Genomic DNA, 23,328 nt, shown 5'->3' with positions numbered 1-23,328 from the left:
CCTGTATGGAAGGATCAGTCACCAAGGGGCACAGATTTAAGGTAATAGTCTGAAGGCTTAGAGGGGATGTGAGCAAAATCTTATCTACCCAGACAGTTAAGAACCTGGAACTCACTGAGTTGGCAGGAAAAGGTGGTGGAGGCAGAAACATTTAAAAAATTTATCATGTATCTTGATGTGCACTTGTGATGCCAAGGCAAACAGCACTATGGGTCAAGTGTAGGAAAATGGGATTAGAATAATGACGAGGCTGTCTTTTTCTAACATGAACTGTTCTACCTTTTAGTCTGGTTTCCCAAATCACCTCCATCTTCATTGTTAACTTTATTCAGGTTTAAGACACTCGTCATGGATCCACATTTCTCTCTTTCAAATGAAAGATAAAATTCTATCATGGTTTTATCACTGTCACTTAGAAGCTCCTCTATCACAAGGTCATTAATTAATCTTGTCTCATCGCAAATGGCCAAGTCCAGAAGGGCATGCTCTCTGTTTGGCTCTAGAATATACTGCTTTAAGGAAAGATACTCCATGAACTAATTTTTCTAAATTTCCTTTGCCAATCTGATTCTACATGCAGCTGAAAGTGACCCATGATTATTGTGTTATATTTCCTACCTGCCCCATTTTATTTCCTCCTGTATGCTCCATCGTACAGTGTAATGGCTTGCACCTCTCTTCATATACTCAATCTTTATGGCAGAGGCCTCAAGATCTCAGTCTTAAATTTGGAAGCATCTCTCAAAACAAATTTGCCATATCCTCTTTCCACATGCAAAATTGTCTGAAAATCTCCCTCTTCAACAGTGTCTTTTGACAATTCCATTGAATCTTCTAGAAATTTTTGACATTTATTCTTATGTCTTGAATGGTTTTAGATTTTTTTGTATATCAAAAGTATAATCTGAATGCAGGTGGTTGAAGTATATTGTACTGAAGTGCTTATGATGTAATACACAACCAAGTAATACTGAGTTATTGGCTGGTTTGCATAGTTTTCCAGCCAGAAAAATCAAAGTAGTCTAACAATCAGACACCAAGCTACTTTCTAACATTAGAAATTAAAACCAGTGCAGAAAGAGTTAGCATGAGGATGTTTAAACTCAACTTAAATATGAAACAACAAGTTAACATGCATGAAATACAATTGAAGTCACAAATAGCAAACAATATTTCAAGCCAAAACTGTTAAAGACTGGATAGTCTGAAAGCATTTTGTGAAAAATCGGTCTGTACACTTGACTCTTATTATAGCTATTATGGCAGCCAACTTTTTGGAATGCAAACATTATTTGTGTGTATATATATTTATATTATTTCTATATTATACATATATTTATATTACATCAGTGTTCAGCTTTCAAATTAGAAACATTATTCATCATTAGAGACTGGCGGCACTCCGAACATGACAAATGCTTTCTTTAACTGAACTTTTAGGCATTTTTTAAAAAAAATTAATTCTAGATTTTAATAAAGGCAAATAAATAATAAACACCTTTTGGATTATGAAGTAAGCTGTAACATAATCATATAATTTTGAGAAATATAAAGAAAACCTTCCATGTTATTTCAAATATTTGCACTGTCTTGAAATATGACAAGAACAATCATTCTTTATCTCTACAGACAACCTGTCACACAGATGTTATGTGAAGAATATACTGTACAATGCTTCTGATATTATTTGAATTGTCAGTATTGAAATGCAGTTCTTGGCCAATTACTTACCCAATAAAGGACATCAGTCCATCCTTCCATGGTTATACACTGAAAAACTGTTAGCATAGCAAAAGCAAAGTTGTCGAAATTTGTGATGCCTCCATTTGGACCCGGCCACCCACCCCTGCATTCTGTACCATTCATGGAGCATTGGCGACCATTCCCTGAGAATGCACAAGGTGCTGGTTCATCCTCCGCTATCACATCTAGAAATGGAAGGCAATATTAGCTTAGGTTACCTCAATTGCAACTTTAACATAGCAAATATAAAATATGCATGAATATGCCTCTGTAATGAAAATTTAAGTTAAAGAAAGGAAAACTTCAGATTAGCAATAATAAAGTATAATCCAGTAAAACTATTAGATGTATAATCAAAACTTTAAAATCTTTTTAATCTTTTTATTAACACTATTTGAAGGACACAGTTGTCCTGCAATATGCTATCAATGTAATGGTGAAATGAATGATGTTATTTATGTGTAAGTGGTACAGCAACATTAAGAAAGTGGCATTTGTGCAAATAAATGAGAATACCAAAAAGTTGCTATTATGCCATCATTAGCTTTATGTAAACAGCATTTTACCGTCTGCCTCTCAAAGATATGAAAGATATCAAAAGCATGAAATTGCAATATTTGCATAGTAGATTTGAACCAAACATGCTATAGTAAGTTAAATCTTGTTGAATCCTTTTAACAACATTAAATGTTAGTTAATGTCAATTAACCTGTCTGACATTCAAAATTATATATCACAGTGTATAGTCTTATTCCTCCTTCCAAGATTAATTGTTGGAGATTTTAAAACACAAACATAAAATGTTTGCTTTTCTTCTCCTTTCTGTTTTATTTTTCACGTGCAATCCAATTTTTTCTTGCCCTCTCTTTATTTCATTTTCTATTTCTATTTTGATATTCAATTCATCTATTGTGTCCTACACTCCCTTCAGGTCCTTCTATTGTTTGTTCCTCAGTCTTTCAATCTGATTCACATGAATATTGATGATGATGTTCACTCAGGCTCCAGATGCCCTGGATTCTTCACTATGATATTACCAACCCAGGGCACAGAACTTTACTGGCCAGAATGAAATCCCACTATCAGGAAGAACTTAGAAACCTGAATCCGTGCCAGAAGACAAAAGGATTACAAAGGCTATTTCAGCAGCGGCAGTAAATTAAGCACTTAAATTAAGCACAGGTCCGCCTTTTCTAATTAACATTCCACGTTACCCAATTACCAGACCAGCAGTTTGCAGCTTTCACAGTTCCACCAAAAGAGGTGACTGCTACTAAGGCCACAAGGAGAAGAAAAGGGCACATCCATCTTGATGTATCTTCAAAGGGCAAATTGTAAAGTTTTTCTTTTGTGCAGGGGCCAGGTAGACAGGCCCAGGAAAGCAGAGTGGAGTACTTAGTTCATGGCCACCATGGGTTCCCTCAACAGGACACACAGTCTAAGGAAATCACAGCACCCATCCTTGTTTTGCCTGACCCTGAAGAAGCCACTGGGACCCACCTCAACGCAATGAGCATATTTTCCATGCACCAGGCTGTGGGATATAATGTCTAATCCAGTAATACCAAGTAAATCTACAAAATTAAAGACCTTTATTTTAAATTGCAGAGTATGTCAAAGGCTTTTTAACCAATGTCAGCATTCAGTGAAAGTCTTGTAACCTAAGGTAACCCTTTCTAGAAAATTAAATATGCAGATCGAATTCACAAGACTGAGAAAAGAATTAATAGTTTCTTACTTGTGTTGCTGAAGTAACATGTTTTGTGCATTTTTCCTATAAAGAGCTCCAGTCCTATGATAGCATAAATGATAATCACGAACAATACCAGTAGAGCAATATGTAGAAGAGGAACCATGGCTTTGATGATGGAATTCAAGACAACCTGTAAGCCTTTACATAACAGAGAGAACTTAGTTAGATACAAGATAACAATTAAAACTTATTCTAAAATAACTAAGGGAAACTTAGTTGTTTATATGGCCCAGACCTTCTAGTTGGAAGGTGACTCTTGCAGCAATATATCCAGGAAGATGCATAATGGGACCTCTTTGAGGTCCTGGCAGATCAACAACCCAGAAATTGTCCAGGCAATTTACATTTCCAATGGGTAATTTCCCTATATTTAGAACATTTCAAAAAATCTAAGGTTAGAAGAGCAGAGTTCAGAGAGTTCCAACTCACTTGTCTGAATGGCTAGCAAGGTAACATTAGAGGAATTAATTAATTAAGGAATTAAATTTGAAGGGTCACTGGACCTGAAACGTTAACTCTGTTTTTTACCTTCACAGATGCTGCCAGACCTGCTGGGCTTTTCCAGCAACTTTATTTTTGTTCCTGATTTACAGCATCCGCAGTTCTTTCGGTTTTTATTAGAGGAATTAAAACCTGCTGTAACTGGATAAGTATAAAATTGAAACCCAAAGTCACCACTTATCTCTGACTCCCTCTTCACTCCTGATCTGATCTTCACACCACTTCCCCTCCCCCATTTCCCCGAACTTCCCAGCCTAATCCAATCTGACACCATTCCCTTCCCCAAAACTAGGTATCCCCTCAGTACAAGAGCCCCTGAAATTGAGTGCTTCAATACACTCAACATTTTTAAAAATACTTTTTCATAGAATGTGGACATCACTGGCAAGTCCAGCGTTTGTTGCCCCTCCCTAACAGCCTTCAAGCTAAACAACTTGCTAGGCTACCTCAGAGGGCAATTAAGATTCAAGAATGATGTAATCAAATAACATTCAAATTCCTGTATAAATTAAAATTTGGTAAACATGTATTTATATAGTACCTGAAGAACAGTAAATCATTCATAATACATTATCAGATACAAACTGCCACTGAGTCACATATGGACATATTACAACAGGTGACCAAAAACCTTAGCCAGATATAGATTTCAGAAGTTCCTCAGAAGAGGAGCAAAGAGTAAAGGAGCAATAAGTTTTTTTGGAGGGGGGGGGGGGGGGGGGGGGGGGGAGGTATTCCAGAATTTAAGGACTACATAGTTGAATACATTGCCATAAAGAGAATCATGAGTACATAAAGTCAGAGTTGGAATAATGCAGAGTTTGCAGATGGTTGTACGGCATAAGTTAGAGAAAGAGAGAGGATCGAGTCAACTTAAAAAATACATTGTGTTTTGAAACCACAGTGAAACTTACTAGGTACTCCAGATACAAGTCTTAGAGGTCTCAATACACGAAAGGCTCTAAGGGCTTTGACATCAAAACCACCTGAATGTTTGCCAGTGGAAGTTGCATGTCCATCCACATTTTCTGCTTTGGTTAGTTGTTCCAAAACAACACTAAACAAGCTGAGACAAAATTATAAGTATAGGCATAGAATTAGTACATTTCTGCCACTTCCTTTGTTCATTTCGATATAGAATGGTACACCATTACTGTATTTTTATTGCATGTTGAATGTTTCATTTTCATTGAAAATACATTCAACCATTCTAAAGCATAAAACGTGAAAAGTGCAAGCCTGGGAGCATTGGATACACATTTTCTTGCACATGGATAGATTCAAATAATAAATTGAGAAAATAGTCCCTGAACACATTTGTCAAGCATGAAACAATAAAGCAGCATAACTTTTAATTAAAATATCTTTTCAAAAATAAAAGACACATTTAAAGCCAATTATTTCACTGTAGTCATAAATGCAAAGTATCCTGACATAAAATATCAAGTCTCTCTACTGTAATTTTAATATTCCAATGTCTTTAACATAAAAATGCATCAGTGTCAAGCTTACAAGAAACTTCATTGGCTCATAGCACTTTTACACAAACCACCAAAGGCTCAATACAGCATCAATGCATATGAATGATGATAAATGAATGATGACTTGCAGATTATATGCAGGAATTTCATGCTGGAAATGCCAGCAAGAAAAAAGAAACTCAGTACTAATAAGACAGGTAGGAGTAAAGTGACAATCCAAAAATGTCTGCCACTGCTCAGTAGATTTATATTTTTATTTATTCTTTAATTAGCATCCATATTCGGTGCAAAAGGACTGTTATATGCATGTGATGTATCCACTAGATGGAGCAATATTCACAGGCAATCCACTGTACATTAGTATCTTGGTACACAGTTGGCGATACACAAGGGCCCAGTAATGACGACCTAAGGCTCAAAGGAGACCTTGTACCCAGGTCAGGGGTGGGGCCATTCTGCCTGGGTCAGAAGCATCATCGTGGTCTATAAATTCTGTCCCTGCCCTTGCCTTAGCTTTGAGATGAGGGAGAAACAAATAATGATTGTAGATACAGAAACAGAAATTGCTGGATAAGTTCAACAGGTCTGGCAGCATCTGTAGAGAGAAGTCTAGCTAACGTCTCGAGTCCAGTGACCCTTCCCCAGAACTGAAAAGGGAGTTTTTAAGGAACAGACAAAAACATGCTCTCTATTGGGTGAAAGGAAGGACAACTTAAAAACCTAAGGAATGCATTATTAAATATTATTGATGGTGTAACATTTGTACATTTGTAATAATATCTGCTGTGTTGTTAATTTTAAGACTTATTAGACACAGCAATTTCACTTGGAGGCTAGCAGTTCCAACTAAAATGTTGAATAAAATCATTATATTACTACCAACAGATTCCATGCATTTGTAACTAACCCTGTTGTGGCAGTGCTGCAGATGACAAGATTTCAGCATAAAGAAATGTGTTAGGTGTGTGAAACTAATGAATATCTAAAGTTGCCCTATCTTAAGAATGCCAGCCCTGCATTTCAACCTTAGTACAATGGAAAGCGAAATACATCAAGGTCTGGGTTCTAAAATAAAAAATAGAAAATGCTGGAAGAACTCAGTGGGTCTCACAGCAACAGCGTTCACTCTACAGTTCAACGAACATTTATCAGAACTGGAAAAAGGTTTTAAGCAAGGAGAGGCAAGGAAAGAGGGAGAGGGGAGAACAAAATGTAAGGCCTGTGCTAGGTTGGAAAGCAGGAGAGATTAACTAACAAAAGAGAAGATTGCAAAAGGCAAAAGTGATTAGTAATAAGACAAGTAAAGTAAAAATCAAGGAAAACTCCAAGGCTTTTTACGTGTATGTGAGGAATAAGAGAATGACCAGAGAGAGGGTAGAGCCAATCAAGGATTGTAAAGGGAATTTGTGCATGGAGCCTAAAGAGATAGGAAAGGTCCTTAATGAATACTTTTCTTCGGTATTCACAACTGAGAGGGACCTCGTTGTAGAGGAGGACAGTGTGAAACAGGCTGGTAGGCTAGAGGAGGTCAATGTTAGTAAGGAAGATGTACTAGGAATTTTGAGGAAGATGAAGATTGATAAGTCCCCCGGGCCTGATGGGATTTATCCAAGGATTCTATGGGAAGCGAGGGAAGAGATCGCACGGCCTTTGGCGATGATCTTTTCGTCCTCACCGTCCACGGGTATCGTGCCGGAAGATTGGAGAGAGGCAAAAGTCACTCCCTTGTTCAAAAAAGGGAATAAGGATAGCCCCAGAAATTACAGGCCACTTAGTCTTACGTCAGTGTGAGCAAATTATTGGAAAGGGCTCTGAGAGATAGGATTTATGATCACTTGGAAAGGCACAGCTTGATTCGTGATAGTCAGCATGGATTTGTGAGGGGTAGGTCATGCCTCACAAACCTTATTGAATTTTTTGAAGATTCTTCTTTGAAGACCAAACACGTGGATGAAGGTAGAACAGTGGATGTGGTATACATGGATTTAAGTAAGGCGTTCGATAAGGTTCCCCATGGCAGGCTCATGCAGAAAGTAAGGAGGCATGGGATAGGGGGAAATGTGGCAGATTGGATTCAGAATTGGCTGACCCTTAGAAGACAAAGGGTGGTAGTGGACGGAAAATATTCAACATGGTGCTCAGTTACGAGTGGTGTACCACAAGGATCTGTTTTGGGTCCTCTACTATTTGTGATTTTTGTAAATGATTTGGATGAAGGAATGGAAGGGTGGATTAGTAAGTTTGCGGACGATATGAAGGTGGGTTGCGTTGTGGACAGTGCGGAGGGCTGTTCTGGGTTACAAAGGGACATTAATAGGATGCAGAGCTGGGCTGAGAAGTGGCAGATGGAGTTTAACCCTGAAAAGTGTGAGGTGATTCATTCTGGTAGGACAAATTTGAAAGCAGAATACAGGGTTAACAGAAAGATTTTTGGCAGTGTGGAGGAGCAGAGGGATCTTGGGGTTCATGTCCACAGTTCCCTGAAAGCAGCCACCCAGGTGGATAGAGTTGTTAAGAAGGCGTATGGTGTGTTAGCTTTCATTAATAGAGGGATTGAGTTCAACAGTTATGCTCCAGCTATACAAAACCCTGGTTCGGCCACATCTGCAGTATTGTGACCAGTTCTGGTCGCCTCATTACTGGAAAGATATGGAAGCGATGGAAAAGGTGCAGAGATTTACCAGGATGTTGCCTGGAATGGAGGGAAGGTCTTATCAGGAAAGGTTGAGAGAGCTAGGGCTTTTCTCTTTAGAACAACAAAGGATGAGAGGTGACTTCATAGAGGTGTACAAAATGATCAAGAGGTATAGATAGAGTAGACAGCCAGAGACTTTTTCCTAGGGTGGAGGTAGCTATCACAAGGGGTCATAGTTTTAAAGTGAGTGGAGGTACATATAGGGGAGATGTCAGAGGTAGGTTCTTTACTCGGAGAGTGATTGGGGCATGGAATGCATTGCCGGATAGGGTAGTGAAGTCAGCCTCATTAGGAGCATTTCAGCAGCTATTAGATAGGCATATGGATGATAGTATAAGGTAGGGGTGGAGGTTAGATAGACCTTAGGATTAGGGTAAAAGTTCGGCACAACACCGTGGGCCAAAGGGCCTGTACTGTGCTGTACTGTTCTATGTTCTATGTTCTATGTTCTAAGTAAGGAAAACAAAACATGGTCCTAAATGTAGACAAAGGTGATAAAGGTAAATCAAAAATCAACACCGTCTGCCATTGAAAAACAAAAGGTAATAAAAGTACGTAAGAGAAACCAGAAACAATAGATAAAAAAGATTATAATCTCAAATTGTTGAATGCAATGGTTAGTCAAGGAGGCTGTAAAGTATAGAGTCAAGAAAAGGTTCCTCGAGCTTACATTGACTTTCATTTGAACAGCTTAGGACATTAAAAACAGAAAAAAACAAAACGGAAATGAATTGGAGAATGTTAACACAAAGATAAAACAGTCAATGGAAATTTGGAAACTTTCAATAGAGAGGTGAATAGGACGCAAGCTAGCTACATATCCATGAGAAATAAATGTGGGGTGTGCAAAGCTAGAGCACCCTGGATGACTGAGGATATTTATGATAAAATAAGGAAGTAAAATGAGGCATACGATGCATACCAGAATTATAATAGCAATAGAAAGGGTGTGTCAAATGTAGGAGAGAAGCTAAGGCTGGAATAGGGAAGGCTAAGAGGAAGCATGAGGGAAAGATGCCAGGTTGCACTAAAACAAATAGTAAAATATTAGTGAAGGGTAGATCAGGGCCTATTAGGAATAAGCAGGGTAAACTGCTCACTTAAGCAAAGGGTACACCAGACATACTAAATGAATACTTTGCTTCTGTCTTTGCCAAATTAGAAGATGGTGACGATGGCCCAGTTGAATATGTGGGTGTTGAGCAACTGAGCAGTATAGTGATAGATAAAGAAGAGGTGCTAAAAAGACTGGTAACAATTCAGGTAGAGAATTTGCCAGGCTCAGATGAGATACATCTTAGATTACTGATAGAGGTAGGGGAGCAAATCGCAGAGCCGTTAACATAAATTTTCTAGGCCTCTGTGAATACAGCATTAATCCCAGCCGACTGGAGGACTGCAAATTTAAGAAATGGGCAAAAGATAACCCAGCAAACTACAGACCATCAGCTTGACATCAATGGGAAAACAGATGAAAAGCCATAATACAGGATAAGTATACAATGAGAAAAATACATTAACACTAGAAAGTCAACATAGCTTTGTCAAGGTCTGATTATGTCTGACAAATTTAATTGAGTTATTTGATGAGGTGATACAGACAGTGAATGAGAGTAGTGCTGTGTGTTGGTATATTTGAACTTTCAGGAAGCATTTGTTACAGTGCCACATGGTAGGTAAATTAGAAATGTTTGGGAATGATGGGTCTTTGGCAGCATGGATTAGAAGTTTGCTAAAGACTGAAAACAGAGGAGGTATACAGGGGCATTTCTCAGACTGGACAAGTGGCGCTCCCCAGGGATGTTGGGATCCTTGCTTTTTCTGATTGAATTAAACCATTTGGAGATGGGTGTTGAGGGCATAAAAGCTTGAATCCAGAACTTTATGATCTGAGGTAGGGATGTGACCAACTGAGCCACATAAGATATTAATTTAAGCAGATTGGAGCCATTGAGCCACAGATGGTCACCTACTTGGAATATGTGCCTCAAAGTCAGCATAACAATGATGTCCCATCCATGAAATAAACCAACCCACCTGCTAGAAACAAATGGGCACCCCACTACCCATTGCCTGCTTCTTCCACGTATGGTTTTAAGTTAGTTCCTGAGTCGAGACTAAATCTATTGCGGGCACTTACCCTAAATTTGATTATAACGCTTGTGTAATGTTCTTTGCAATATTATCTTACGTTAGAAGTATTATATAAACATTTATTGCTGTTATTTTAATTATTAAAATTACCTACCATCTTAACATCACGTACAGACATAGGGCCAAATTTCAGTAGAATAAAGAGAACACTGCACACCTTTAACAATGGCAGGTGATAGCCACATGCTGAAGTCCCACCCCATTTGACAGATTAAATTTTGTTTAAAGGAGATGCAGGACGGGCCTGAATCGCACAGACTTGCCAATGGTCCAAAGGCCGTAATTCACAGTATTGGACTCACAAATTGATGGAAGACATATAAACATTCTTGAAGGGTGAAGATAGTCAGCGTTTTTAAATCCACTACCATCAAACTTGAAAAATAAAGTGCAAGCTGAAGCCATCAGAGTGTTCAAAATAAACACCATCTGCCACATTGACAGGCCATCTGATGCAGGTTATGTTATGATCCCAGTCCAGACCGCCAACTTTATTGTTATAACCTGGTTAGGGACCATTAGCCTTTATTTTCAGGTAGAGAAAAACTGAGTCCCAGGGGACTTAAGAGAATAAAACCACAAAATTCCATGCTTTTGAACCAAAACTATTCTTTATAAGTTAGAACAAGTAATATAACCTACAATACATATATGACTTAATTCTGGGTGCTAGAAATAACATGGTAAATATGGGCAATATGTTGTGATCAAACACTCCTCAATCTACACTGACTAGCAAAAGAAATCAAGACAGAGCTTACAGATTTCTCAGCAGCTCCCCCTAAATGTAAATGGCACAGTGGATCATAAAAATTTCATTAAACTTCATAAGATCTAGATTTATCTATTTGTCACATGTGCCAAGTATAGGAATACACAAGTATAGCGAAAAGTGCACAGAGTCGCCATTCACTGGCTCCCACTTGGTTACAAAAACCAGACTTGAAAGATTTAACACAGCCAAAAGGTAAGCAAGAAAAAAAAGTCTGGATCTCAGAGTTCCAAGTCCCATCTCCAAAATGGTGCAGGCCCCACTCCAATCACTAGGCCGCTGTCGCTTCCTTACTGGCCCACTTTCGCCATCGGCCACTGCTGCCTCACCGGCCCGCTCTCACTGTCAACTGCTGCTGCCTCACCAGCCCGCTGTCACCACCGTTGTTGCTCTGGTCCACGTTCAATCCACCGTCGCTGCAGGACACAGCTCACGTGTTCAGCTCCCGCCACATAGTTCCTGATCGCAACCTGTTTCCTTTTCCTTCTCGACTCCTTAGGTAGTTTAAAGGGTGGAGGGGACGGGTGGGGGGGGAACAGAATTACTATAGCGAGGATACAGGAGAGACAAGAAGAAAAAAGAAAGGAAAAGGAAAGGGAACTGGTGAGCAGAGTGGAGCTCCAAATGGAGCAACTTACCCTGAAGCCATTTTGCTGGAATATGTGCAGGAATACAATTCTTCACTTCTGCTGATCTAGTCACAAAACTTCCTCTCAAGAGCCATTACTTCATGGACTACCTCAACAACTGTTCCTGTACGAGTCAATTACCCTTCTATCTTGCGTCCTTTTACCCTGGTTTTGAAAACTATAATCCAGTAATTATCAAAGGTTCAACTCCAGGTTTTCATTTACACACACAAGATTAAAACATGTTGATGTGGTGGTGCAGTTTTCTTGTATTCCAATATACCCCAAGCATTATCATTGATAAATACTACATAGCTGTCCTAAAATTGAACATGCATAATTACAATTAACTTATATTAAAGAATGCGAATTTCCAATGGAGTAAATACCTATACTAGGCGCACGTAGACAATTTCAATCAAATAATTCTGAATCATGCATTTTTTTCCTGCAGAGATAATTAAGTTCAATTATAAGGTGAGTAATCAATTTATACAGAAGCATAATAAAGGTGTAGTGAAAACAGCAGTCAGAGCTTCAGTGACTTATGAAACAACTTGGTCATTAAATCTGAAATAGAATTATTTCTGAAAGCTTCCTACTTAAATAGAAATCAAGCAAATCTCAAAATCATGCAACACAAAATAAGGACATTCAATCCTTCAAGTTTGGGCCAGAACTTCAGTGGCAGAATCTTTCAGTATTGGGAGGTGGAATCTGGAACAAGCTTACAAATGAAGGGTCCTTTCCTCTCAGGCCAAGAGACCCATGTTCAAGTCCCATCTGCTCAAGAAGGTGTCTAATATCATCTCTGATTGATCAGAAAAAAGCTATAAATAAGAGCATGAGATTGGTAGGCCATGGTATTCACGGCAGACAGCCATCCATGGCAGTGATTGCTCTTCCAGTAACAACAGATAACAAATAATCATCAATTAAAAGGCTAATAAGGGAGGCAAGGAGCATCATTCAGGAATTTTCCCAGCATTGGAGCTTCCCACTGCAGTAGAATGATGGGATCAGCCTCAGGGCAGAAGTTCAGGATGATATCTTATTGGGAGCTCTGTGCCCCAATAATAAGGCCACAGAAAGAAGGACTTCATTTGCAGCCCAAATGACTGTCAGAAACAATTCTCCTCCACTCAAAGACCCATTGGCTTCAAACCTCATCAGTTGTGAGTTTAATAGATGCTTTGCAAAGATATTTCCTTTTTGAGGCACCCAGATTTCTTCACTGGATGGGCTTTTAAAAACAGGTCTTAATTGGTCTAATATAAACAATAATATAACATAGACAGGCCCAATGTGCTAAATGCAAGACTCAAAACTTTAGCTCGCTCTCTCTCCATGGATGCTGTCTGACCCATTGTGATCTCCAGCATTTGTTGTTTTCAGTACAGATTTCAGCATCTGCAGTAATTTGTTCCAACATGCCAAATGTTAGTTTTCCTGATGCCAAAGTTCATGGCTAAAGGGCTTTGAAATGCTGCATAATTTGTTTTGATTGTTCGTCATATGAAAGGTTTAGAGGAAGGGTAATTGTTAAAATACAATTTCAAAATCAGGATGTAGCAGGCCCTAAAAGAGACAGGTGGTCCTGCTTTTAATTTTAGGTATCAAAGCTAGGCAAGTTGTTGAAGCACCAGTCAGGCAGCAGTGATCATAACTCTGTTAGGTTCAAGATTGTAATGGAAATGGACAAGAATGGGCATGAAAATTAAAACTGTTAACTCAGAAAAGGCTGATTTTGAGAAGATCAGTATGATTAAGCCAGAATGGACTGGAAGCAGATACCTTCAGGTAAATCTGTCTCCAAACAGTGGGATGCATTCAAGTAGGAAATATGGAGAGTACAAGGTCAACATATTTCAATAAAGGAAAAGGATGGGACCATCAAATCCTGTGAACCTTCGTTATCAAGATACATACAGCATTCGATTAAGGGGTAAAGGGAGGCTTATGGCAGATACAGAGAGCACAAAATAACAGAGGCCCTACTTGAGTACAGTATGTGCAAGAAAGAATTTTAAAAAGGAGATTCGGAGACCTAAGAGCAGACATGAAAGGATATATGGTAGGTAAAATAAAGCAAACTCCTAAGGTGATTTACAGGTACATCAGGGGTAAAAGGATAAGGAGGGAAGGAGTAGGGCCTAAGGGGTGTTGGAGGTTGAGGGGTGACCTTATAGAGGGTTTATAAAATCAGGTGGAGCATAGATAGGGTAAATAGACAACGTCTTTTCCCTGGGGTGGGGGCATCCAAAACTGGAGGGCATAGGTTTGACATGAAAGGGGTGAAAGGGGAAAGATTTAAAAGAGACCTAAGGGGCAAATTTTTCATGTCGAGGGTGGTGCAGGTATGGAATAAGCTGCCAGAGGAACTGGTGAAGGCTGCTACAATTACAACACTTGAAAGGCATCTGGATGCGTGTCTGAATACAAAGAGTTTAGAGGGATATGGGCCAAATGCTGGCGATTGGGACTGGATGTATTTAGGATATCTGGTCGGCCTGGACTAGTTGGACTGAAGAGTCTGTTTCTGTGCCTTATATCTATGATTCTGTGACTCTAAGTGTGGAACCAGAGGATGTAGGTAGGGGTTTTAAATGAATACCTTGTGTCAGTGTTCACTAGTGAGAGGGACAATATGGATTTAGAAATCAGGGAGAAGATCTGCAAAACAATTCAAGAAATTAGATAGTAAGACAGAAGGCTGAGTGGTTTGGCAGGCTTAAAAGTAGATAAATATCCAGGCCTGGAAGAAATGTATGCCAGGTTGTTAAGTCAGGCTAGGGAGGAAATAGCAGGAGCACTTGCAAAAACTTTCAATTCCTCTCTGGCCATGGGAGAGGTGCCAGAGAATTGGAGGACAGCCAATGTGGTAGTGTTATTCAAGAAAGAAATGAAGGATAAACCAGGAAACTACAGTCTAACCTCAGTGGTGTTGGAAACGATTGGAAACAATTTTGAGAGACAGAATTAATCTGCATTCGAAGAGACAGGGATTCATCAAGAAAAGTCAGCACGGTTTGTTATAGGAAGGTCATATCTGACTAACGTCATTGACTTTTTCAAAGAGGTGACCAGTGTGTAAATCATGGTAATACTTGTGATGTACTCTACTTGGATTTCAGCAAGGTTTTTGATAAGTTCCCACATAGGAGCAAAGGAAAGAACTCATTGGATCCACTGAATTTGGCAAATTGGATCTGCAATTGGCTGAGTAGCACAAAGCAAAGGATGATGGTTGAGGGATGTTTTTCCAACTGGAGGTCTATGTCATGACATCCCATAGAGGTCAGTATTGGGGACTTTGCTGTTTGTGGTTTATGTAAAGATTTAGTCTTGAGTATTGGAGGGTTGATCAATAAACTCATAGACAATACAAAATTTGGTGGAATGGTAAACAGTGAGGAGGATAGCCTTAGGTTACAAAAGCATTTGGATGGTCTGATCAGGTGGGCTGATTATTGGAAAATGGAATTTGATCGGGATAAATGTGAGGTGATCCACTTGGCAGTACAAACAAGGCTAAGAATACATGATCAAGGAACTGACTAGGAAGCACTGAGGATCGGAGGGACCTTGGTGGGCATGTACAACAATCTCATAAGATATCAGGATAGATAAAGTAGCTAAGAAGGCATGTGAGATACTTCCCTTCATTTGGCAAGGCATAGAGTATAAGCACAGGAAGGTTATGCTGGAACTGTATAAAATATTGGTTAAGCCACAGCTTAGAGTATTATGTGCATTTCTGGAATTCACATTACAGGAGGGATTTGATGGCACTGGAGACGGTGCAAAGGAGAACCAGTATGTTGCTTGGGCTTGCAGGTTTAGGTTATAAAGGGAGATTGGACAGACTAGTATTGTTTTCCTCAGAGTAGTGGAGATTGAGAGAAGCCATGATTGAGATGTATAAAATTATGAGCGGCACAGGTGGATAGACAGGAAAGAACATCACCCTTGATGGTGGGATTAATCACTGGGCACCAGAGATATAACTAAGGGGCAGTAAGTTTAGAGGAGATGCAAGGAAAAGCTTTCTCATCCAGCGGGTGGTGGGAAACTGGGATTCATTGCCAGTAAAGGAAGGTACAGGCAGAAATCCCCATAGCATTTAATAAATATTTAAATGCATACTTGCAGTGCCAAGGCATACAAGGCTTTGGGCCAAGTGCTGGGAAATGGGATTAGAATAGTTAGGTGGTTGTTTTTGTCCAGCCCAGATGCAATGTTCTCTAAATCTCTATGACTGTATGACTATGACTCATCCCACAGAGAAGTATTTGAAGGCAAACAAGTCGAGGTACAAATATGAAATGATTTAACGAATTTGTAACACTTACACTATAAACAAAGATAAAACAAATCAATGCCCAGCGTTAATATATGGTTTATAAAAAACTTTTCAATTAGTTGTAATAGTACAACGGAATTGTGATCTGTCTTACAGCATGAATTTTTAAAAAGGACAAAAATGATACTTCAGCAGCATTAACAACCAGAATTTGCTGACCACTTCACACAGATTGTGTTTGCGCTGCAGCTACGTATAGGTCATTTAACTGTTTGTGTTCAGACTCCGAACAAGTTATTAATTTTCTCATATTCAGCACAGACTCAGTCAAAAATAATCTGTCCAGATCTCTTAGCAGTTCAGCTCTAAACTAGTTCAGAAAGATGGTATGAAATTATCCTCGCTTTGTACACTGTAAAAATCCAAAATGAAATGCATTATGCTTGTGAAGACATGGTTATTGGTACAGGTATCTGTTGTAGGTATTAGGACAGAAATGATAATGGGATCTTCAAGAAATATTTCTTGACTGAACCTCACGCAATGCATTATTTTGTTGAGACTCTGCTCTTCAACAATGCCTCGAATTACATTGAGTTAGTAGATCATCACACGTTTTGGAAAACCTCAAGTTTGTTGATGCTGAAGTTTACTGTTCCAATGATCAGGAATTACTTCAGGTACATAATTCTTTGAAGTTTACATCACATGTAAACAGGGTGGTTAAGCAGGAGTTTAACATGCTTGCCTTCATTGTTCAGACCTCTGAGTAAAGGAGTTTGGACATCATGTTGAGGTTGTACAGGACTTTGGTGAGGCCTCTTCTGGAGTACTGTGTGTAATTCTGGTCACCCTATTATAGGAAGGATATTATTAAGCTGGTCAGGGTTCAGAACAGATTTACCGGGATGTTGCTGGGATTGGAGGGTTTGAGTTCTAAAGAGTGGCTGCACAGGCTGGGACATTTTTCCACTGGAACTTAGGAGGTTGAGGGGTGACCTTATAGAGGTTTGTAAGGTCATGAAGGGTACAGATAAGTTGAATGGCAGGTGTCTTTTCCCTAGGGTGAGGAATTTCAAGACTAGGAGTCATATCTATAAGGTGAACAGAGAAAGATTTAAAAAAGACATGAGGGGCTTCTTTTTTAAATACAGAGAGCAGTTCATGTGTGGAATGAACATCCAGAGGAAGTGGTGGATAGGTACAGTTACAACATTTAAAAGACATTTGAGTAAGTACATGAATAAGAAATGTTTGGAGGGATATCGGCAAAGTGCAAGCAGATGAGACTAGTTTAGTTTGGGATTATGGTCAGCATGGACTGGTTGGATTGAAAGGTCTGTTTCTGTGCTATATGACTCTACAACTCAATGACTCCATGACTCCATAACAGCAAGAAAATACAGAGACAAAAAAAACCTAGGAATACACCAACACTTGAGACTAGAATGCTACGAAGTTAATAAAAAGACAAAATTGAAGTTTCTGTATTGGAATGTGTGTAGAATTCATCAAGTAAACAAATTGATAGTGCATATTGAAGTAAATAAATATGATCTCAAAGTCATTGCAGTGTGGGTGCAAGATGACAAAGACTGAATCCTGAATATTACGGAATATGAGACTTTCAAGATGTACAGGAAGGTAGGCAAAGGCGGGAGGGTTGCATTGTTGGTCAAGGAGTTGATTGTGCAATAATTAGAGACGACGTTGGTTCAGGAAATCAGGATGCAGAATCAGTTTAAGTGGAGATGAGGAATAGTAGGGATAAAAAATCACTAGAGAGAGTCGTCTACAGGCTTTCTACCAGTAACCACAATGTAAGACAAAGTATACAAGGATATTGGGTGCCTGTGATGAAGGGTTGGCAATAGTCATGCATGACTTTAATCAATTGTTCCATATTATCGAGCTGTGACTTACAATGTTGCATTATGGAAATAAGAACAGAACATTCAGGAATCAATTTGGTCAGTGAAACTAAGACTGATTCCTAGCATGACTGTACTGACATATGAAGAAAGATTGGCTCAGTTAGGACAATGTTTCCTGGAATTTAGAAGAATGAGGATCTCACAGAACTCTATAAAATTCTCACAGGACTAGACAGGGTAAGTGCACGAAAGAATATTCCTGATGTCTGGAGGGTCCAGAACCAGTGGTCGCAGTTTAGGAATAGGCCATTTAGGAATGAGATGAGGAAAAACTGCTTCACCCAGAAAGCAGTGAGCCTGTGGAATTATTTGCTACAGAAAGTAGTTGAGGCCAAAGTATTGAATGTTTTCAGGAAGGAGTTACATAGCTACAGGGCTGGATGGTTATACATGATCAGACTGACTGGCACAGCAAGCTCAAAGGACTGAGTGTCCTAGTCCTGCTCCTATTTTCTATACTGGACTAAATATTAACTCCATTTCTCTCTCCACAGATGCTGCCAGAGCTGTTGAGGTTCTCAGGCATTTTTTGTTTTTATTCAAGTTCTGATTAGTTGAGCTTCAGGGTGTTAGAATGCAGTAAATGCAGAGTAGGAGTGGACACATCCAGTCTACTGACAGCATTCTCTCTCTCTCTTCGTGAGGAGAAAAGACAGAAAATCCCAGCCATATTTGGAACAAAATTTCTTCCAAAGAAACAAATTCAGCTATTCAACCAATGAATCAAAAAAGTGTCTCATCATTGCAAAAATCAAAAGACATGTGAGAGATATAGGACTTTCCACTTTGTGGTATGGACATATGATCATGGGAATTTTGTTTACTCAGTCAATATTCTTTTCCACTCATAGTATGTGTTAAATCATCTTGTTTTTTGCTGTCTTAATCCTGATTGAATGTGTATGTGTTTGGGGTTTTGAAAGGGTAGAGTTAAAGTTTCATAAATTAGAAATAATTTCTTTTCACAACTCTTGCTAAAGTTAAATATGTACAATAAATAGAATTATATTTATTGTTAGTGAAGGAACCCAGTGTGGTTTGCTTTTATCCTGGGTTGCAGTTAGTTAGGCTAGTTGAATTTTGGTGGTTTGATTAGGACCTTTATATATTTACATATTTCGTGAAAACTTGTTGGGCATGATTATCGGCACACTATTCCCAGTTAGGTCATGAAAGTAGTAAATCAGGAGTTTAAAGAATGTTTAAAGAAATAGTTTCCTACAGAAGCAGGTTCTACAACTATCAGAAAACAAGCCATTTTAGAACTAGTATTGTACAATGTGATGGAATTAATTAAAACAAAGGCTAGTAAGTAGTAGCGATCACAATGATTGCATTTCACATTCAATTTGATAGGGAGATGACTGGATTTACGACTAGCATTTTAAACCTAAATAAGGAAAACTATGCAGGTATGGAAGCTAAGCCAGCTGAAATGAATTGGCATACTAGGCTAGAGGATAGATCAATAGACACATAGTGGCAGACCTTTAAGGGGATATTTCAGAAAATGCAGAATAATTACCATCAGGATAACAATCTAAAAGGAGGTTCCACCAACCTTGGTTAACTAAGGACTTACAGAAAGCATCATGCCCAAGGAAAAAGCATATAACTATCCAAAAATTAAAGGCATTTCACATGATTGGCCAGGATATAAGGAATAACACAATAGCTAAAATGTTAATCGGGGGAAGAAATTAGACTATGGAAATAAGTTAGTAATGAATGTAAAAATGGATAGCAGAAGCAATAAAGGTATTTAAAAAAGAAAAGAGGATGTAAAGGGAGTGTTGGTCCTCAAGACAGTGAGAATGGGGAGTTAATATTAAATAATTAGGAAATGGCAGATGACATGAACAAATATTTTGCTTCCAGCTTCACTATAGATGATACTGAAAGTACTCCAGTAATTGGAGTAAATCAGGAAGGGGAAGGGAGAGAGGAATTTAGTGAAATTACAATCTTGAGGGAAATAGTACTAAGCAAACTGATAGACCTGCAGGCTAACAAGCCTCTGAGTCCTAAAGGGCTTTATCTTAGGGTCTAAAAAAGACATTTTTAAAATTCATTCATTGGATGAGGGCATCGCTGGCTGAGCCATCATTTATTGCCCATCTCTAATTGTCCAGAGGTCAGTTCTGAGTCAACTACATTGCTGTGGGTCTGGAGTCACATGTAAGCCAGACTAGGTAAGAATGGCAGTTTCCTTCCCTGAAGGACATTAGTGAACCAGCTGGGTTTTTCCCTGACAATCAACAATGGATTCATGGTCATCATTAGATTCTTAATTCTAGATATTTTTATTGACTTCAAATTCCACCATCTGCCATAGCAGCATTCGAACCGAGGTCCCCAGAATGTTATCTGGGTCTCTGGATTAACAGTCCAGCGATAATACCACTACGCCATCGCCTCTCCTATATTGCTCATGAGATAGCATAGGAGTTGATGTTAATTTCTAAAATTCCGTCAATTCAGCAAACTATAGATTAGTTACCCTGATGTCTGTCGTAGAGATAGTGTCACAATTGATCATTAAAGGGATTGGAGCTGCACAGTTAGATAAACGCAAAGTAATTGGGAAGAGTCAGCACAGTTTTGTGTAAGGGAAATGATGTTTAGCCAATTTATTAGAGTTCTTTAAAGAAGCAACATACTGTGGATAAAAGGGATGCTGAAGAAGTCCTATACTTGAATTTCCAGAATGCATTTGACAAGGGCCATATCAAAGGTTTATTTGCAGAAAATAAAATCTCATGGTGTACAGGATAAGGCATTAAAATATATTGATGATTGGGTGGATGGCACAAAACAGACAGCATGCACAAATGGGTCTTTGATTGATTGGAAGGATGTGGCAAGTTGAGTCCTGCAGGTGTCCGTACTGGGGCCTCAACTTTTTAAAATTTACATCAATGGTTTAGATGAAAGGAGCAAGAATACAGTAGCTAAATTTGCTGGTACACCAGGATAAATAGGAAAGAATGTTATGAAGAAAACATCTACATCCATGGGCAACCTCCTTATAAGTTGAGTGAGTGGAAAAAAATCTGGTAGAGGAAGTATAATGTGGATGTAGAAAAATGTGAAGTTGTTCACTTGTACAGAAAGAATAAAAAAGCATCAAATTATTTAAATGGAGAACAAGTGCAAAATTCTAAGGAGTGAAGGGATTTAGGTATTCTCATGCAAGAATCACACAAAATGAGTATACAAGCACAGCGCATAATCAAGATAGCTAATGGAATGCTATCCTTTATTTCAAGGAGGATTGAAAATTAAAAAAAGGGTTCTATCTTCAGTTATACGGAGCATTGATGAGGCCACATCTCCAACACTGTGTGCAATTTTGGTCTCCTTATTTAAGGATGGATGAAAATGCATTGCAAGTGGAATGGCTGAAATGAGCAGGTTGCCTTATGAGGACAGATTGGACAAATTAGGTTTGTTTCCACTGGAGTTCAGAAGAATGGGGAGTGACTTGATTAAAGCATATAAGACACTGAATGGGCTTGACAAAGCATGTTTGGAAAGGATGTTTCTTCTTGTGAGTCAGTCCAGAATTGAACTGCACAGTTTCAAATTATGGGCTGCTCTTTTAGGATAGAGGTAAGGAGAAGCTTTTTCTCTCAGAGGGATCTGTGACTTTGAGTCTTTGTGTCTCAGAAAGTGGTGAAGGTGAGGTCATTAAATATATGAAGGCAGAGGTAAACATATACTTATTAGGCAAGGGAATTAAAGGATATTGCAGGTGGAAGGGAAATGTGGAATTTGAAACAAACAGATCGGGTTAGAGTCTTACAGAATGGTGGATTAGACTTGAGAGGCTGAATGATCGATTTCTGCTCGTATTTTATTTTATACATTTTAAATATTGTCTGGCGTTGTGTAAAAAGAGGATTGTATAAAAAGATTTGTCAATATTGAACCCTAGTCTACATAAGGCACTTTTTAAAGGTTCCAGTACTTGAAACTTCAAGGGTAATCCATACTGTCATCTGTCTAGCACTTTGGTAAAGTTTAAAGAAATGGTTGAGCGGAAGCAAAACATTGGGAATTTAAAAGAAGAATAACTGCTGTTCGTTCTTGCCTGCTTTCCTTCCAATCTAGTCATTAATGCAGGCTTTGCTACATAACTCATATCATAATCTTCGTGAAACTCTGATTAAACTTAACATACCCACCATACTTGCTACAGTCAAAGCTGATTTATTGCTTAGAAATGTTGATACCAACAAATTACAGACATGGAGATTTTCTGTGGTCAATATTTTGAGAAAATCTTTGAACTGAGCTGCTAAGAGTAGATCCTGCAAATTGTCTTTCAGCAATCTCATACAGGAAAATCCTTTTCTCCTTGACCCTCTTTGAACTTGTTACAGAATGTTTTGACCATTTTTCCGATGGAAAAAAATTGGAAAACAGTCATTTGTAATAGATGAGCCAAATAGAAAATACTGTAGATACTGGAAAACAAAAATAGGAAAAACTAGAAACATTCAATGAGTCAGGGGGCATCGACAGAGAAGACTTCAACTGGCTGCATCAACGCTACAGGTGTCCAAGTAGCTAGGTCCTGTATCCTGTCACAAACATAATGCGGTTTTCTAACTATTGTGGCTATAAATGTCACACAGGCTGTCATCAGAAGACAAGACAACATCATGTAGGGAAATTGCATTCACAATTGTTATGTCTGACTGGTATAGCATGCAGGAAAACAAGCCACGATTCACAAAGTTGCCACACAAGTTAAAGATTCTAAGAGTATGCAGAATTCCCCGGTTCACCAGTCTTTCAAACTGAGGTTAACAGAAAGCATGAATCAGGTTTCTATACTTGACAAGATTTAATATTTATCACAAATAATTATATTCTATCTAGAGATAAATAATTATGAACAGTTGGCATATAATTTTACGAGTTAAATCTCTAAGATCATTATAAATTCCCTCTCTATACACACAGACAGGGAAAACAACATGGGTGTTATGGGTAGAAAGAAAGACTGGGAAGGGAGTTCAATGGTTCCTGTCCACTAGCTTTGCCAAGATAATTCTTGTGTTCATCAGCAAGCTGTTTCTTGATCTCCCATCTCCAAATAATTTCACGTGTTTGCAGGAGGCTGTTTCCCATTTAGGAAGGTTTTTGACTTAATTAAAATTAAAATCAATTAAAAATCACAGCTTGCAGCAACAGGAAATGGGAAATAATCTGGTTATCTTCAAGCTTCAGATGATTTATCCTGCAGAGAAAAGAGACAGCTCCTGCCTTCACAGAAATCCAATTGCTGCTACCAAACATTCATATCCTCAGCAACCAAGAAATGGAACAGCAAGCAGTGTTCGAGCAAAGCTCAA

At 38.7% G+C, this 23,328-nt stretch overlaps 1 protein-coding gene across 1 annotated transcript in view; it reads right to left on the bottom strand.

Annotated features, from left to right (window-relative positions):
- cacna1da (calcium channel, voltage-dependent, L type, alpha 1D subunit, a) overlaps window positions 1–23,328 on the bottom strand; it is a 504,619-nt gene that overhangs the window by 300,881 nt on the left and 180,410 nt on the right. The window contains exons 5-7 of the mRNA XM_048606392.1: window positions 4,912–5,063; window positions 3,482–3,634; window positions 1,732–1,928 (exon numbers count right to left, since the gene is read on the bottom strand). Coding sequence (XP_048462349.1) covers window positions 1,732–1,928; window positions 3,482–3,634; window positions 4,912–5,063 — 502 coding nt within the window. The remainder of the gene's footprint in view (window positions 1–1,731; window positions 1,929–3,481; window positions 3,635–4,911; window positions 5,064–23,328) is intronic.

The sequence above is a fragment of the Rhincodon typus genome, chromosome 16, assembly GCF_021869965.1.
Source record: "Rhincodon typus isolate 14 chromosome 16, sRhiTyp1.1, whole genome shotgun sequence".
Taxonomy (NCBI): domain Eukaryota; kingdom Metazoa; phylum Chordata; class Chondrichthyes; order Orectolobiformes; family Rhincodontidae; genus Rhincodon; species Rhincodon typus.
Note: the sequence above shows the minus strand (reverse complement) of the source record. Positions and strands in the feature narration are given on the sequence as shown.